Source organism: Cryptotermes secundus, unplaced genomic scaffold (assembly GCF_002891405.2).
Source record: "Cryptotermes secundus unplaced genomic scaffold, Csec_1.0 scaffold546, whole genome shotgun sequence".
Taxonomy (NCBI): domain Eukaryota; kingdom Metazoa; phylum Arthropoda; class Insecta; order Blattodea; family Kalotermitidae; genus Cryptotermes; species Cryptotermes secundus.
The window spans coordinates 611,677-628,600 of NW_019734970.1; the positions used below are offsets into that span (position 1 = coordinate 611,677).

General features: G+C 36.3%; 1 protein-coding gene across 2 annotated transcripts; it reads right to left on the bottom strand.

Moving 5' to 3' along the window:
* Positions 1-5,199: 5,199 nt before the first annotated feature.
* On the bottom strand, positions 5,200-13,697 carry LOC111869097 (glucose-fructose oxidoreductase domain-containing protein 1). Of its 2 annotated transcripts, XM_023860316.2 has the most exons (2): positions 12,373-13,697; positions 5,200-5,619 (listed from the first exon to the last, which is right to left on the bottom strand). In XM_023860316.2, exons 1-2 carry the CDS (start codon positions 13,471-13,473, stop codon positions 5,596-5,598), a joined length of 1,125 nt encoding a protein of 374 aa, XP_023716084.1. In that variant the 5' UTR covers positions 13,474-13,697; the 3' UTR covers positions 5,200-5,595. The 2 variants fall into 2 exon arrangements, with proteins under 2 accessions (XP_023716084.1, XP_023716083.1); XM_023860315.2 differs by lacking the exon at positions 5,200-5,619 and having other exon boundaries at positions 10,843-13,697.
* Positions 13,698-16,924: the final 3,227 nt, after the last annotated feature.

Consider the following 16,924-nt stretch of genomic DNA (forward strand, 5'->3'; position numbering starts at 1 on the left):
CGCCGCGCTACCTCACCGATCAATCATCTCAGCAGCCACGGTCCTTTTCAGGGCCAACAAACTGTTCCGAAGAAGTGGGTTGTCATCGGAGTAATGACAAGACTACACACATTGACAAGAGCCCCACAGTTTAATACATTTAATACAGACACTAGCTAAACTTAATTTCTTCGTTGGATTAAGCAGCACATAATAAAGCCATTACATCATGCATTAAAACAGACTTAGCGTGTTGAAACCCTGGGAAAGTTGAAGAGTTTCACACCTGTCTGCCTACTGGATGACGAGCACCCTGGGGCAGCGCAAAATTTATTTTTTTCCCATTTATCTTGCAAGAAACAATATACATATTATAACACAATCACAGTACACGCTGAGTTTCGAGATTCTACAGACTTTCTTTATTCTACATTGAAAGATGCAAAACCTACAGAAATATCTTAACAGGAATTTTTCACTTCATATATATTTCAAACTTAATTTCATACACAGAAATAACATGGTGACGTAACTTAAAGAGTAAACGTCAGCTCTTGATTCACTACATGAAATCAAATTCCATACTTACCAATCAACCGCAAACTGACAAACTTCAATTTTTGACAACTACGTACTGGGACCAACGCCCCGACGCCACGAACCACCAATCTATTGCAAAAGGTAACTGGGATGGCCATTGATGCCCATCATAATTTGTGTAAATAACCCTGCGGATGAAAAGTTCTCTGTTTTCACGAGTTTGGCGATGATTTGAGGAAATTCCAGTGATAAATCAGTGTGTTGCAGCCCACAATTCTTGTTCCTCCGAAACGTCGGTTAACACCACATCTACACGGTGCCACATCCCAGAAGACTGCTTTCTTCAAATAAAAAATTGTTCACATTTACAGAATTTCGATTTTTTCTATAACCTCTTTTTATGAAACGAAATAATTTAATGTAAGATTTGAGGCTTTCACGGCAGTGACTATGAAGCAGTCTTCTGGGATTTGGCACCGTGTATATGTGGTGTTAACCGACGTTTCGGAGGAACGTATCGCCTCCATCTTCAGGGTAGAAGAAAAAATATAAGAAATCTGCAAGCGAAGAGACCGTGAGAACCGGTAAAAGCAGACCGGTTCTCATAGTCTCTTCGCTTGCAGATTTCTTATATTTTTTCTTCTACCCTGAAGATGGAGGCGATACGTTCCTCCGAAACGTCGGTTAACACCACATATACACGATGCCAAATCCCAGAAGACTGCTTTCTTTGAAATAATTTAAGTTGAAAAGTTTATTGGGGAGTGGGGAATATATTTATTCTGGGTTTTCAAAGGCCTATCTTTCCCTATAAAATAGAAAGTAGGCTAAAAATAAACACTGTACAGATACCACAGACTTTTGATCCAAATCACAAATTCATGCTACACTGCCATGTTATCAAGCAGCACATTTTCACTTATCACCGTTTCTGTTTTGTTTTTCCCAGTAGTCAAAAAGTATTTTGTGTGGCAGAATTTGCTCACTTATAACCTATAAATATTTGTGAAGACTATTTTCCTTTCAGTTGTTGCTTTTAAATTGTAGTTTTGTTTAAACAATTTCCTTTTTATGGAGGGTAATTTTACATTGACTTGACCACTACAAACACGTGATCAGAGAAATTACATGATAAAAGTAGATTTCTATTAATAATGACTATGCACAGCCCTTGTTTTTTAATGTCTACATCTGTTTGGAGCCCACCTTAAATTACTCTCTTAAGTGACAGTGTTATGATCCACCCATAATTATTTGGGGATTTGAAATTTCCAGCATAACATGGGTGCTTTAACTTTGTTCTCTAGAGAGTGTTTTCCTTCTCCCTGCCTCTCTTATCTGTTTGTGTATGTGCAGAATGTGAATGCTGTATTCCAAATTGTTCCCAGAACACTATTATTATTGTGTTGGTTCCATCAAAGATTTACATTTTTTTTTTGCTTTCCAGAGAAAAATATAAAGACAAGGGAACAAAAATGGGTGCTTCAACAATCAGTTCCATCCAAAACAAATGTGGCTGAAGCTACATTGGCGAAACAGGCAGACCTCTGGCCGTGCGGCTCCGGGAACATAGGCATAACCTAAAAGAAGGTCTTCTAGAAAAATCTAAACTAGCCCAACATGCCTATGAAGAGGGACATAGGGTAGGCTGGGATGAAGCTAAGATTTTGGATATTGAAAGCCACATCAGGTATAGGAAATACAAGGAAGCGGCCCATATGGCATGCTCCGCCAACCCAATTAGCCAACCCAGTTTGGACTTTTCTCCCATTTGGATCCCCATTATCAGCAATGAAGTCACCAATTCACATAGAAGATCTGTATGACGTGATATATGCTTTTATTTATTTCTATTAAGTTCTAAATTAGATAGACGTGATTTACTCCATTGTTGACGCTAGTTAGACACTATTAGTTTTTGTTACTAGTTCTTCTTTCTATTCCATGCCGTGGGGTCATGGACCTGGTTATGAGTTTGGTTTCGTGGCATAAATTTCTACAGATCTATCTATCCTGGTTCCACGCTTGTATGTGTTTGCAACAATTTGTTATGAATATTTTTCTTATTAGCTCTCATGGACTTAGCCTGGTCTCAGGTGTTTATAATCTTCATGTTTTGTGACATTGGTTTGTCAAGTGATTGAGGCTAGTTCTTTATAAGGGACCCAACAGAATAGGTGTTTTCCTTCACCTGAGGATGGAAACAGATCCAGTTTCTGAAATGTCGTGTTTTTATTAGTTATCTTAGAAACCAGGACGATGGATAAAGTCCTGAAACTCAATATATCAGTGTACCACCCTATTTTAATCCTTGATTTGTCTTAAAGCATTCTGTTAACGGGTTCTGGATTTTTTATTGTGTCTGTCATGGTTAAGCTAATTATTCTACTTAGTTTTGTTGTAATACCAAAAGTGGACATAATCATCCTTAATTTCTTCCTTATTATTGTATCATATGCTTGTTTAAAATGTATGAAGCATAGGAAAATATCTGTATTAAATTCCCAGCATTTCTCCGTTATTTGTCTCAGGGTGAATAAATCCTCTATTGTTGACCTATTGGGTCGAAATCCTGATTGATATTCCTCTATTATTTTTTCTATATATGGATGCAGTCTCTTTTTTAGTATCCTTGTTAAAATTTTATATGCTGTCAGTAGTAATGATATATCTCTATAGTTATGTGTTAATTTATATGTTTTTTCCCCAATCTTCTGGTATCTTTTCTTCTTCCCACACTTTATTTATAATTCTGTGGAGTGCTATTATTCCTTCTTGTCCTCCTGCCTTCAATAATTCTGCTGGTATGTTATCTCCTCCTGGTACTTTATTTAGTTTTTGTTCCTTTAATGCTTCTTCCACTTCTTCCTTTCTTGGAGGCTCTATTATCTCTTCCTCTTCCCCTTCTCCATCATCTGTATTTTCTTCTTCATTGTCCTCATTATCTTCCATATTCTGATTTTGATTTAATAATTGTTGAAAATATTCTTTCCATGTATTCATAATCTCTTTTTTATTATTTATTAGAAGCCCTTTTTTGTCTTGGATTAATTTTGTTTTTGGTTTGAAACCTTCTTTCATATATTTGATTCGACCAAAGGCTTTTTTGTTTTGTTATTTTTGAAGTCTTCTTCCATTTGCAGTAATTGCTCATTTACAAAGGCCCATTTCTTTTTCCTGCAAATCTTGTCTGCTTTCCTTCTTTCTTCTTTATATGCCTCATTCCTTGCTCTTGTTGGTCTTCCCATATATTCCATATATTTCTTAATCTTGAGGTTTATACTCTCCCTACATTCCTCGTCGAACCATTCTCTATTATCCCGTTTCTCTTGATATCCCAGAGTCTTCTCAGCTTCTGTAATTACTGCAGTTTTAAAATCTACCCATATCCCTTCTACCATTACTTCTTTATTTGCTCTATTGTCATTAATTTCTTTAATTTTATTTTGAAATGCTTCTCTCTTATCACTTTCCGTAATCTTGTCAGTATTAAATTTCTTACATTTCTCATACTGCTTATATCTTTGACAACTTATTTTACATCTATATTTGACCTGTACTAAATAATGATCACTATCACAGTTGGCCCCTCTTAATGTTCTTACGTCCAGGATATTCGTCACAAATCGCTTCTCTATGAGGACATGATCTATTTGATTGAAGGTTACCCCATCCGGTGCTGCCCATGTCCTTTTATGTATATTTTTTTTGTGCGGGAAGTATGTAGAGCTGATGATCAAGGTCCTACTTTCTGCAAAATCTATTAATTTTATTCCATTATGGTTGGTTGTATCATGTAAACTTTCTGACCCAATTACTCCTCTGTGTTCCTTCTCTTTACCTATTTTGGCATTAAGATCCCCTAAAATAACCTTTAGGTCATTACTTGGTATTGAATCATATGTCTCTTCCATTTGTTGATAGAAATAGCTTTTGACCTCCTCTTTTTCTTCTGTAGGTGCGTGCACGTTCATCAACGTCATATTGGAAAATTTCGTTCTAATTCTCAAAGTGCAAATTCTTTCACTTATTGGTTTAAAGTCTATTATTGTGCTTTTAAATTCTTGTTCTATTACAAAGGCTACACCAAATTCCTTATTGCCTTCTGCTTTACCACTGTAACATAGAGTATGTTTCTTTAAGTCCATGATTCCTTTACCCAGCCATCTAATTTCCTGTATGGCTGCCATTTTCATATTGTACTTATCTATCTGTTCTAGTACATCCAAAACCCTTACTTCTTTTTATTCATTCTGTATACAAAAAGTATAAAATGAACACACAACAGGAAGTTCCTGCTTGTCTACTGACACTCCTTCTTTGGAACTTTTAAATAGATTCTGATGACAATTGGAAATAGTATGTATCTATATACTGTATATACAAATGTTTGTTAGCAAGCTACAATATGTGTAGAAGACATCCCTGCTGCTAATCACTGAAGGGAACTGTAAGTCATAGTAAAGGTAATAGGTAAAAAGGTCAAGTTGTCCCTGTGCTTAATTAAGCACCACAGCATCAAGATGGGGGTGGGTAGAGGTACAGCACTACTATTCTTGACCTCAGCACTAGACAAAGGTGAGTGGTCAGCTTCCATGTCCTGGCTACTTTAACACCCCCCCCCTCAAAAGAGGCCCTGGTACCCACTGGCTAGAAGGCAGGGTGGAACCCAGGTCTGGTCTAGATGCAGTGGAGAAGTGACAAATCTATTACCCTTGCACAGAATTGAACTCTGGGATTCCAGCCTGTCACCCACTGCTATCCTGACTCTGTCATATTAAAGGTAACAAAGAGTAGGTATAATTACAGAAATTATTATAACCATAAACTAAACTCACAAAGATTATTTACCAGTAATTAAAAACATACAGAAAGAAAGTTTATTCAGACTAACTAACAACAAAAAATGGAATACAAATATTGAACCAGAATGCTACTGAACTTATGGAAGGTGAATAAATGAAATGAAATGATGATGTCCTAAGGTATAAAATAATCTAATTTTAGCTGCTACTAAAGGCTTATAAAATAAAATAACAGCTCATTTTCCTTGTGGTCCTGGTACTGAACAACACATCAACACAACATTGGGTCACTCACCTGGAACATACAATATTTTCTCTTAATATTCCACAAATGTATTAACAATGAGTGAAACAAAGTTTAGTCTTCACAGGACACGATTTTGCTTTACAGGTAATCAATATTTTAATTTTCCTCACATGGAAGGTAAGAATATTCTTTACGTATGTCATCAAATCTTATTACATTTTATAATTAGTTCAATTAAGGTTGAAACAAGCATAAACACACTCAGTTATTTTGCAATGTGACTCCTCCCACTTGTCACAAGGCTTGCCTTGCAAGGCAGCGAAGTGCTTATCAATGTTATCCTCTGCTCTGAACAGAGAACTCAGGAACTTCAAGAGCAGTCAATTCTGACACATTAATACAGTTGTTCCTCAATACTGAATTATCCAATGAACTGATTTCTCATGGTTTACATAAGTGTTGCTGTAATTTAATGCACTGTATAATTTTAAATCTCAAAACCCAGTTTACCACACGTAGCTTGGCAGTATGTTTTCCCCATCTGCAAAGTACACTAAACAGATTCCTCCCAAATCCTTATGCTCTAACTACTATTAAATATTATTTGGTGTTATATAATCTCTGTAGTTTAAATAATGTGTCTGAATTATCTCAGAATCAGCTTCATAATAATGTATATTTAAATTAAACAGTTACTTCACTGGTAACTCAAGTACTTGTAGATTACTAATTGAAGACTTTACCAACAGGTATAAGCCCTATTTTTAACTGAGAATGAGTTGTATAAAGACGATTAAATGGTTCCAAACACACATTTTCCAAAACTTGTTCCCATCTACCTCAGTCGAGTTATAAATAAAGTACAGAAAGAATCCATGGATGAATAAATCAAGATTGGAACAAAGTAAAATATATAATTAGCAAAATGTGAAACTGATAACATTAAGAAAACAGCAGTGTGGGGAGGTGCTACACATGGATGACAAGAAAATTCCTATTAGAACATAAAACATGAAGATTTAAAATAAACTGCCACTGGGGAAAGTAACTGTCAGTAGCTTACATCAGGGATTTATTTAACAAATATGTAGAAGAGGGCAAGAGAGAAAATTGAAGAGTCCATACAAATGAAGTTAACTTCACAAATAAAAGTATGAATTCAATGTCACAACCAAAATTTGCTAAACTAGAAGATTAATGTATCAGTCTCATAAGGTGACAAAAAAAAAAAGGTTCACAATGTACTGTCAGCAAGAGTTAAAAAGAAGTCACCATTTTTAGCATTAGGGACTATACATATTGCTTTAACATACCACTGTTATTCACTTCCTTACTATTACTATGTTTGAGAAGGTTGCCATCTGTAACAGATGTAGTTAATGTAGTTAGCCTACTTATAGATAACAATGAGCAAGACCTATTGATATATATTTACTTCATCTATCTACAATATGACAGGCAATAACCAGAAAACAGATGTGGAGCTAATTTCTGAAATGTATATATTAAATACATCACAGACTACAGGAAGTATCCAACATGACAGCATACTGGTGTCAATTAGAAGTTGAAGGATTTCTTCAAATTATTCAAATGCTTTTCAGTGCACAGTAAAATAATACAGAAAACCAGATGCTAGCACGACAGACAAGTTGCAACATTGAAGTTACTATCAACAGGTCAAACAGTGGCTGCAAACTAAGGTAAAAAAGGTTAATATGTTTTTGTTGTTAATGAGGTACCCATGTCTGGGGCTACTTATATGCCAACGAGGACCGTTCCTTTATAGTGAGCCTTTATAGTGATCAGTCTCTCAGCATGGCCTTATGCAATTGCAAAACAAAATTTTCTGTGTTAACATTGACCACTGGTACTTAAAATGTTTGATACTTCCCATCATTAATTGTTCTAATCTTTATGCTGTCCATTATACATACTAATATGTAACTTGTTGCAAGCAACACTTTTATAACACAAAATTAAAGAGCTATGTTTGCTAATTGCACCATTTGCAATCCCAGAATTCTGATAGATACATATATAATGCTGACAAGTTAGAACCCATATTGGTAAGTCATTGCAAGTGTGTTACAATAAATAGTACCTTAAAATAGGCCCAGATTAGGCTTGTCTTGAAACACAATCTTTGCTACACTTAATTTATACTGTGTTCCACTGTGGACTACATACTAATTATTAATTTCAAATTTCTGTAACTGGGTAATGAAACTGTAACTATAAGAGTCACGGATCTAGTCACTTCTTAGTTTAAGTTATGACTTTAATAAGTTGATGTATTTAAACAGTCATTAATGGTCAGTACAGTTGAGTCAGTTATAAATCCATCAATTGATTGGAATATTTTACCTCCCAACCTACTTTCATGATAGTTGGCATGGAAGGTCTATACTGGAAGTCACTGGCCAAATTTTCCACTTACTAGCACCAGATGGTATTTGTTCTTCCTCATCAAAGATCATAGTTGAACAAAACAATTAATTTTTAAGAGCCAGTTTTCTTATAGTCCTCTATGTCAATGCCAAGACATTATATCACAACTGGTTCATGCCCATTCACAATTTTCATATCACCATCTTCAACATGAATTGGGGCTAGTTATACTTTCATTCTCATAGACTTTTTCCTGAATATCCATCATTTTCTCAGTGTTCCAAGAGGTCATTTTCATAGAGGTTTCTTCACTATACATACAAGATAAATTCCAGCACATTAAATACATAACACTGCAGACAGTGAAACTCAGTCAGTCACTGTTCAGGGGAAATAATATATATATTTCTTACTTATTTTTCACCACATTGCATATACAGTGGATGTACCCTATATGCTTAGCTTACCTAACCTGTTGGAGATAGCATGGAACATAATCAGTAAGATTATCTTCAACCCAGAGAGGCATTTTATATTCATTCATTATGGTTTATAATAATCTTCCTCAAAATATACAAAGGATGAGTGATAATGTGAAGATTTTTAAATGCACACTGAAAAGTTTCCTCACAACAAATGCTTTTTATTCAATAGATGAATATAATTCTGCTAAGCATGTATAACATTTAATAACTATATTCCTTGCAATTTTGTTTATGAATGACAATGTAAATTATGGTTATTTGGTGCTTTTGGTTGTGTGTGGTTGTTTGCTGTTGACACGATTGTACTTCTGCAATCAAGTCTTATTTTGACGAGTTCAATATCCTGTCCAATTCAGACAACGGATCAGTGAATTTATGAATTATGTACGAAGGGGGACCCAAAAATAACTGGAAACGACCTGTTGCGCGCGCATGCTTTGTAGTTACGAGTTGTGCTGCTAGGTGGTGTTAGCTGGGGGTCTCCCACGACTGTTAGTGAGCTGGTGTCAGTCTGAGTTAAGTGGTTTGTCTGTGGTGCTCTGTTTCAACCCTTTGGCGATTAGTGAGATGGCTGACCAGAAGGAACAATAAGTGTGCGTGAAATTTTGCTTTCTGTTAGGGAAAACTGCACTTCACTCTTTAAGTCGCGGCAAATATTCACGCGGTTTTCTCTTTGGTCATCTCCGAGCAAGCGAGGAACAAATTTTGCAGACACCCGCCTCATGTGCAAACCTTCGGTTAAAATTCGCTGGACCGTGCTCCATGAGATGTTCGTTTCCTCAGAAAGTTGGTCAATGGTCTTTCGACGATCTTCATCAACTTCACGCACACTCTTTGTTCCTTCTGGTCGGCCATCTCACTAATCGCCAAAGGGTTGAAACAGGAACGCACACAACAGAGCACCACAGACAAACCACTTAACTCAGACTGACGCCAGCTCACTAACAGTCATGGGAGACCCCCAGCTAACACCACCCAGCAGCACAACTCGTAACTACAAAGCATGCGCGCGCAACAGGTCGTTTCCGGTTATTTTTGGGTCCCCCCTCGTATATATTCATGTATGTATATTTTCCAATCCATTTTCTTCATGGTACGTATGTATCGCACAACGCAAGGAGGATAACTAAAGTATACAAGCATTGTTCATCATTATTTTCATTAGATGTTGCAAAAGTATGGTCACCTCAGGGCTTACTCTGTACCATTCAGTGCAACTAAACACACTCAGTAAGTCAGAATCTGTTTCTTTATTTACTGATTAATGGCATTTTGTCAACTGAATGACGAATGACTGTAACCTATTTTAGTATGACAGGCAAGATAATGAAGAAGAAGGCCTAAAAGAATACCCAGACAAACCTGGGAAGAGGATATTGGAAATATATTAACAGAAATAGAACAGTATGAAATAAGGGCAAAATTCAACACAAACATCATAAAAGTAGAGAGCTCTGCACATCATTTCTTCATCATTAGGCAAAAAACAAAAACACTGATTAATTAACAGTGGAACACAGTATATAAGTAAATAAATTTGGTGATGGTAATGGATTGGCAACTATAAGTCTTGTATGTATTTTTGCTGCCTGAATATTTTTATGCAGTCTTAAGAGAATAATGTAAATGCATAAAAAATATAGTACTACACAAAACAGAAGCAATATAAATAACAGCAATCATAAAATAGAATGCATATAAGGCTGGCAGGTTTCAGGCATGCATAAATTTAATGGAATGTTGATTTTGCCTTAATTAGAGTTCAAAATATCACAACTTACTAATGACTGTTAGAACTATCTCACATTACAAACACAATATGTTATGTTATGAGGAGAAGTGCAAGTCTGCATCAGTTCTAATGAATGTACCAGCTATTATTTAAGCAGTTAACAAATGTTACATGTAATACAGCAGTGTATCAATAATACACAGAATACTCTGGAACTGTACATCTTTAAATTTTTAAAATAAAATCCTCACATGCCAAATCCTTTACTAAATCACAAATCCATAACATTTTCATTCTGAATTACTTGGTTTTTGACTTTGTCCACTGTCCGGTGTTATAAAAACTAGAGAGTGCAACATTTCAGAAACAGGACTTGTTTCTGTTCTCAGATGAGGGGAGACACCTACTCTGTTGGGTCCCTCATAAAGAGCTAAATTCACTGGGTTCAGTGATTGGGTTAGCTTTTCCAAGGGACCTCACAGTGTAGGTGTCTTCCCCTTCACCTGAGGATGGAAACAGATCCAGTTTCTAAAATGCAGTATTCTCTAGTCTTTAGAATAGCAGATGACAGACAAAGTCCAAAAATCCAGTAATTCTTAATGTTATACACCACTGTCAGAACCCTTTAGAATCTAGCCCTATATTTTCATTGATTTTTTTTTTCCACACAAGAAAAAGATTTTTGAAGAATATTAAAAATTTGATCAAAGTTGTCACTATTTAACAAGTTTTCTATGGAAATCTGAAGTCCAAAATGACATGGGTTAGATATGTATACATTTTGCAGTGAAAGTATGGGAAGATAAAGCTTATGGGAGAAGGTGGGATGGAGTTAGAACGTTGGGAATTTTTAATCTTGGTGCTAGATTGACATGAGTGGTCAACTTCACGCTGTGATCATTTACATCTAGGAAAGGACTCTGTTACCTGTTTAATAGGAAGGAGGGTGGAACCACAGATATCCTTGACATAATGGTGAAAAAAAAAATCCGAGCAATAAATTCATCTACAAGATAAATCTATACACTCAGTTAAGGAGGAACCTTTGCAACACCATTGACCCAGCCCAAAATTCTTCACAGATTGCTGCTGTAACTGCTGATAGCAGACGGAGCCATTAGCGCTGATAAACACACGCTGTTACAGTTACAGCACCAATCTGTGAGGAATAGTGGGCCCTGTCAACAGTGCTGCGAAGTTTCCTCCTTCAATGAACGCCCTGTATAATCATAATGGATGATGAATGTTTGGCAAGAAGGCATTTCAATAATACAAATACTGCAATATATCCATACTTCAAAATTAATAAGGGTCCGTCCAAGAATTTGCACATCAAAGAGCAAAAGACAACATTTCAGCAGAGTATAGGACTGGAATTAAATTATTTCACAATGCACTTATGAAATGCATATGCAATAATGGATAATAAATAGCAAGGCTAAGTTTCTAAAGCGGTTCTGGTACACTTCTTGCCAAAAATAAAGTTCACAGTTACTAACGTTCATGAAACATTCACACTAATGGCCATGTGTAATGAAATATCAAGTGACAGCTGAATGATACATGCCAAATGGTTCAAAAAATAGTGAGCTGAACTTATGCAATGATTTGGAACAGTATCTAAGAAGTAGAATCAGTGAGGTTTTTCAAGTGATGATGACCCTGCCCACATAAAGGTACAAAAAACAAATTTGGTGCGACATACTTCGATAAAGTATTTGAATGACAACCCCTCTCCTCCGTAAAGATACATATATAAAAATCTAAAAAGGTACGTTCTGATCAAGTCTTCATGTACAAGAACCCTTCAAATTGACCTTCATATTTTTATCTTGTTAGTGCCATAAATTGCAGTGCAAGCTGTCTTCAATACATTCTGAAGCACTATCAGATACTCAGTTAACACAACCTTGTCCTCAAAATGGGCTCAAAAAAACACACTCTTTATGTTAGAGAACAGTTAAGTTTGAGCTACTTTTTTCAGACACAACCATTCTGTTTTAGTAACTACTACTACAATAAAATGGCAAAGAAACAAACATAAAATAAGTAATGATGATGTTAGTCAGTCTGTGGAATGTTAATGACTGCCCCTTATGGCAGCCAGTCCAGACATCACATGGAAATGGTACTGCGACGGACAGCAGCACTCAGCAAAGGGTCAGGATCTGGCTCCTCTGTAATGACATTCACCTTGACCCACTCTCTGTTGGCATTTGATTTTTTCAGAGCATCGATCACTGCCTGAACATAAAGACCATCTTCAAAGGTTGCAGCTAGGGCAACAGGCTCTTTCACCCAACCACGTTTATCCTCAACTGGAAGGAATGCCTCCCTCAATGCCCCAATCATCTTAAACAACCCCTTCATGTAAGGACGTGGAATGGCATTGGCAGCAGTAGAGTTGATTGCCCCACCACGTTGCAGATCTTCAACATCAAGGTAGATTACATCTTCTTTTGTAGAACCGGACTTACGACCATAGAGGTCTCCTCCACGAACCATTAGATGCCCCGCCTGCCCACATATGAGCACCTCTTGACTGAATGAGGCTGGGAGGTGGTTGTTTAAGGTAGCAGTGACAAGAGCTCCACCACTCATTTCCATTTGAAATGCGCAGAAATCGGGGCTTGAAATGTGCCGTATCCCATTTACGTAGTCTGTAGTCTTGGTAAAAGTTCTTATGACACCATGAACTCTCACTGCTCGCTGAGATGTTAAATGTGACACCAAGTCTATCACATGGCTCCCCACCAGAGTAAGAACACCTCCACCCATGGTGTCATCACACAGCCAGTCATAAGCATCATGGAGTAAGCTTCCCATTTGCACACGCACATCACAAACTGTTATCTCTCCTTCTTGTCCGAGATAACCATCCACAATGGCTCTGCGCATCTGCCCAAAGGCAGGAAGAAATCTCAAACTATGGTTTATAATGGAGATCAAAGATGGGTAATACTGAGATGCTCGGACCATCTTGAGAGCCTCTCCTTGACACAGGCCAGCCGGTTTGTCACACAGGACATGCTTACCAATTCCTAATGCTTTAACTGCAATCTGGGCATGCAGATTGGGCGAACAGATAATAAATATAAGATCCACATCTTTCCTTAGTAAAACGTCATCGATTTTGTTTGTGTGAAATGGAATTTCAAGTTCCTTTGCTACCTCTTCAACGGCATTTAAAGTTCTACCCCATATTGCTTCAACTTTGAAACCCTTCTCCCTCAGAAAAGGTACTATAACTTTTACAACATTCCCAGTTCCAAATACTCCAATCCCGGGCAGCATTCTCTTGTTATTAACGATCTAACCTTAAAAACATGCAGAAAATACTCCATAACTTAATAATTTCATATTAGAGAAGCCAAGTTGTTATTTTCACGACTTAATTGGTGAAGTGCTTCCAATAATTTCAGAATACATGCACATAACCATAGACCTCACTTCTTCTGTCACCTAAAAGACCTAAAATGCCAAACACACAATAATTTTGACATCTTCCAACCGCCATATTGAAACAAACTAGCTATCGTTATTGCGTAGATTTTCCAAAGAGAATCAATCGAATGGTTAATTCAAATTAATTTAAATTAAATTGCATATTGCTTTATACTATGTATCGGTAAAGATTCTGTGTCTTAACTAATAATGATTATATGGTAAAAGCAAAACGAGAAGTTTGACAACAAATGGACGTGTCAATTTGGTTCTCTGCGAATTATAAAAAATATACAAGGGACGCAAAAGAATAAACAATAAAGGATATATTAAGTGTGAAATACATAAAAAAAAACTTTACCAGAACAATCAGCTTCTAATAAACGTACTACTTTATGGGCGAAGGCACACAAAGGAAATTGAAAACGGCAACGCAACCACAATTTCATAAATTGTTATCATCGTTATCACCCTGAGGTACGGTCGGTGGCTTGCCATCGCGGCGGCACGGGTTCGAGCCCGACTGGGGTCATGTGGGATTTGTGGTGGACAAAGTTTTTCTTAGATTGTTATTGAATGGACTAGCGTAAATTGTGGAAACGGCAACGCAGTTTCCTCAATTTGCGGTGCTCCATGCAATAACATGTCAGGCTGATAACAGTTGATTTTGTCAGCTATCGTTAGAAAATAATTATTTAAAGAATCTGTCATCATATGATGATTATTAGTTAAAAACTGTATACCTGCATTATTAATTTTTTCTACCTGTGACTGATTTTATAATGCTCCAGGTAGTTTTCATTTTGTTTCTAGAATTAGAAATTAATCTACTATAATGTAGATTTCTAGCTGCTTTAATAACATTGGCCAAAATTTTGCAGTATGTTTTATAATATTTTAGATTTGGATCATTACTATTCCTAAGAGTTAAACAGAGCTCTCTTTTGTGTGACATGAAATCTTTATACCACCTGTCATCCTAGGATTATATGTAGTTTTAATCTTAACTTGTATTTTTTTTTGGAAAGTAGAGTAGAGTAGATTGTTGTTAGATAAGTATTAAGAAAGGACTTGAATATTGTATCAACATCCTGATCAATGGAAATATTGTCCCAAGTTTCATAACTTGAATCAAAAACTCATTCATAGAGGTCTTATTAAATTTCCTTACTAATGTAAGGACTGTGTCTGTAAATTAATATTATTTATGTAAATAATCTGGCCATCATGATCACACAGATCATTAACAAGTGGACTTGATAAAAATATTATCAACTGCAGAGATTGAATTATTTTGGATTCTAGCAGGAAAGTGTACTGTACTAGATAGGTCAAAAGAAGGTAACAAAGTGTCTATTTGCTTTTACCTATTATTGTCAACAAGATAATTTATGTTTCTATCATCACAGATAATGAATTCTAAATTAGTATTGTACAGGGATTTTTGAATGGCATCTGAGCCATTTACAAAATATGAAAAGTTACCAGATGGTGCTCTATAAATGAATAGATATTGTCAAATGGAAATTGAAGTTTAATTGCAAATATTTCTAAGTCCGGCTCTTTGCAAAACTCATTTAAGTTAATGTTTAAAAATTTAAATTTTTTGTATAAAAAAATACATACTCCACCTTGTCTGATGGCTTGTCACAATATTCAGCACCAAGACTGTAATGCTTTGTGTAAGTGTGACCTATGTCCAAGCAATCTAGATGATGTTCCATTAAACAGAAATGTGGCAGTTCAGGATACTTGTTCAGTTGTTTTGCCTTGTACGCCCCTAATATTAAGAAAACTTTTCTCAGCTTTATCTTTCTGCCTCTTAATTTCCTGCAGTTCTGCTTTTGTTAAAATTCTCCACAGTATGAAGCAAAATGAAGATAAAATTCTGCAATGAACTCAAATTTCAAATATAAAGTTTTAAATTTTTTGCAATTTTACATACAACACTGCAGAGTGTTTATTTATATGCATGAGTGTATACTTACCAAATCTAATTAACATTAAAGATAGTGCCCTTCATACTTTTACTGCTGACAAAGCAAGAAACCGGCATTACACAATACATGAATATTTTCTTAGTAATTTCATCACTCACGGAGCTGAGCCTTCTGGAGGAGCCACCAATTCTGCAGCTACTCAAGAATTTCCCAGTATTTTATGGAACCCGAAGGTTCATTACCGTGTTCACAAGAGCCCTCCACTGGTCCCTATCCTGAGCCAGATCTATCCAATCCATACCATCTCATCCTCTCTAAGATCCATTCTAATATTGTCCACCCACCTACACTTTGGTCTTCCCTGTGGTCTCTTTCCTTCTGGCCTTCCCACCTATCCTATACGCATTCCTCGTCTCCCCCATTCAAGCTACATGACCTGCCCACTTCATCCTCCTTGACTTGATCATTCTAATTATACTTGGAGAAGGGTACGAGTTATGAAGGTCCTCATTATGCAGTTTTCTCCAACCTCCTGTGACTTCATCTCTCTTTGGTCCAAATATTCTTCTCAACACCCTCAGTCTCTGTTCCTCCCTTAATGTCAGAGACCAAGTTTCACACCCATACAGAACCACAGGCAAAATTATAGTTTTGTATATTCTAATTTTTATGTTTTTGGACAACAGACTAGAACACAAAAGGTTCTGGACTGAATGGTAGCAAGAATTACCTGAGTTCAATCGCTTCTTAATTTCCTCCTGAATCAGGTTTCGATCTGTTATCGTTGTTCCCAAATATCTGAACTGTGCCACATTTTCAAAACATCTGTTTCCTATCTTTATGTCATAATTTTGCCCTGCATTTTGGTGATGAGACAGTATCATATATACTTAGTTTTCTCTGTGTTTACTTCTAGACCAACCTCTTTACTTGTGTCAATTAAAGTTTGTGTTTTTTTTTTTCTTTATGGTATCTACATTATCACCCAGTAGATTCACATCATCGGCGTAGACCAACAGCTGATGTGTCCTGTTTAATTTCAGTCCCACCTGGCTTCCCTGGACCTTCCTAATTGCATATTCTAAGGCAAAGTTGGAAAGGAGTGGCGATAAAGCATCTCCTTGTTTTAGACCATTCTGGATAGGAAATTTATCACACAAATTTTTACCTATACGGACTTTACTATACGTTTTGTTTAAACACATTTTAATCAACCTGACTAGTTTCATGGGTATCCCAAACTCTATTAGAATATTGTACAATACTTCCCTCCTAACTGAATCATAGGCTTTCTTGAAGTCTATGAATAGCTGATGTACTGTCTCATCGTACTCCCATTTTTTCTCCAATATCTGACGAAT

Coding starts and splice junctions, on each gene's coding strand:
- LOC111869097 (XM_023860315.2), bottom strand. CDS start 13,473: ATGCTGCCCGGGATTGGAGTATTTGGAACTGGGAATGTTGTAAAAGTT.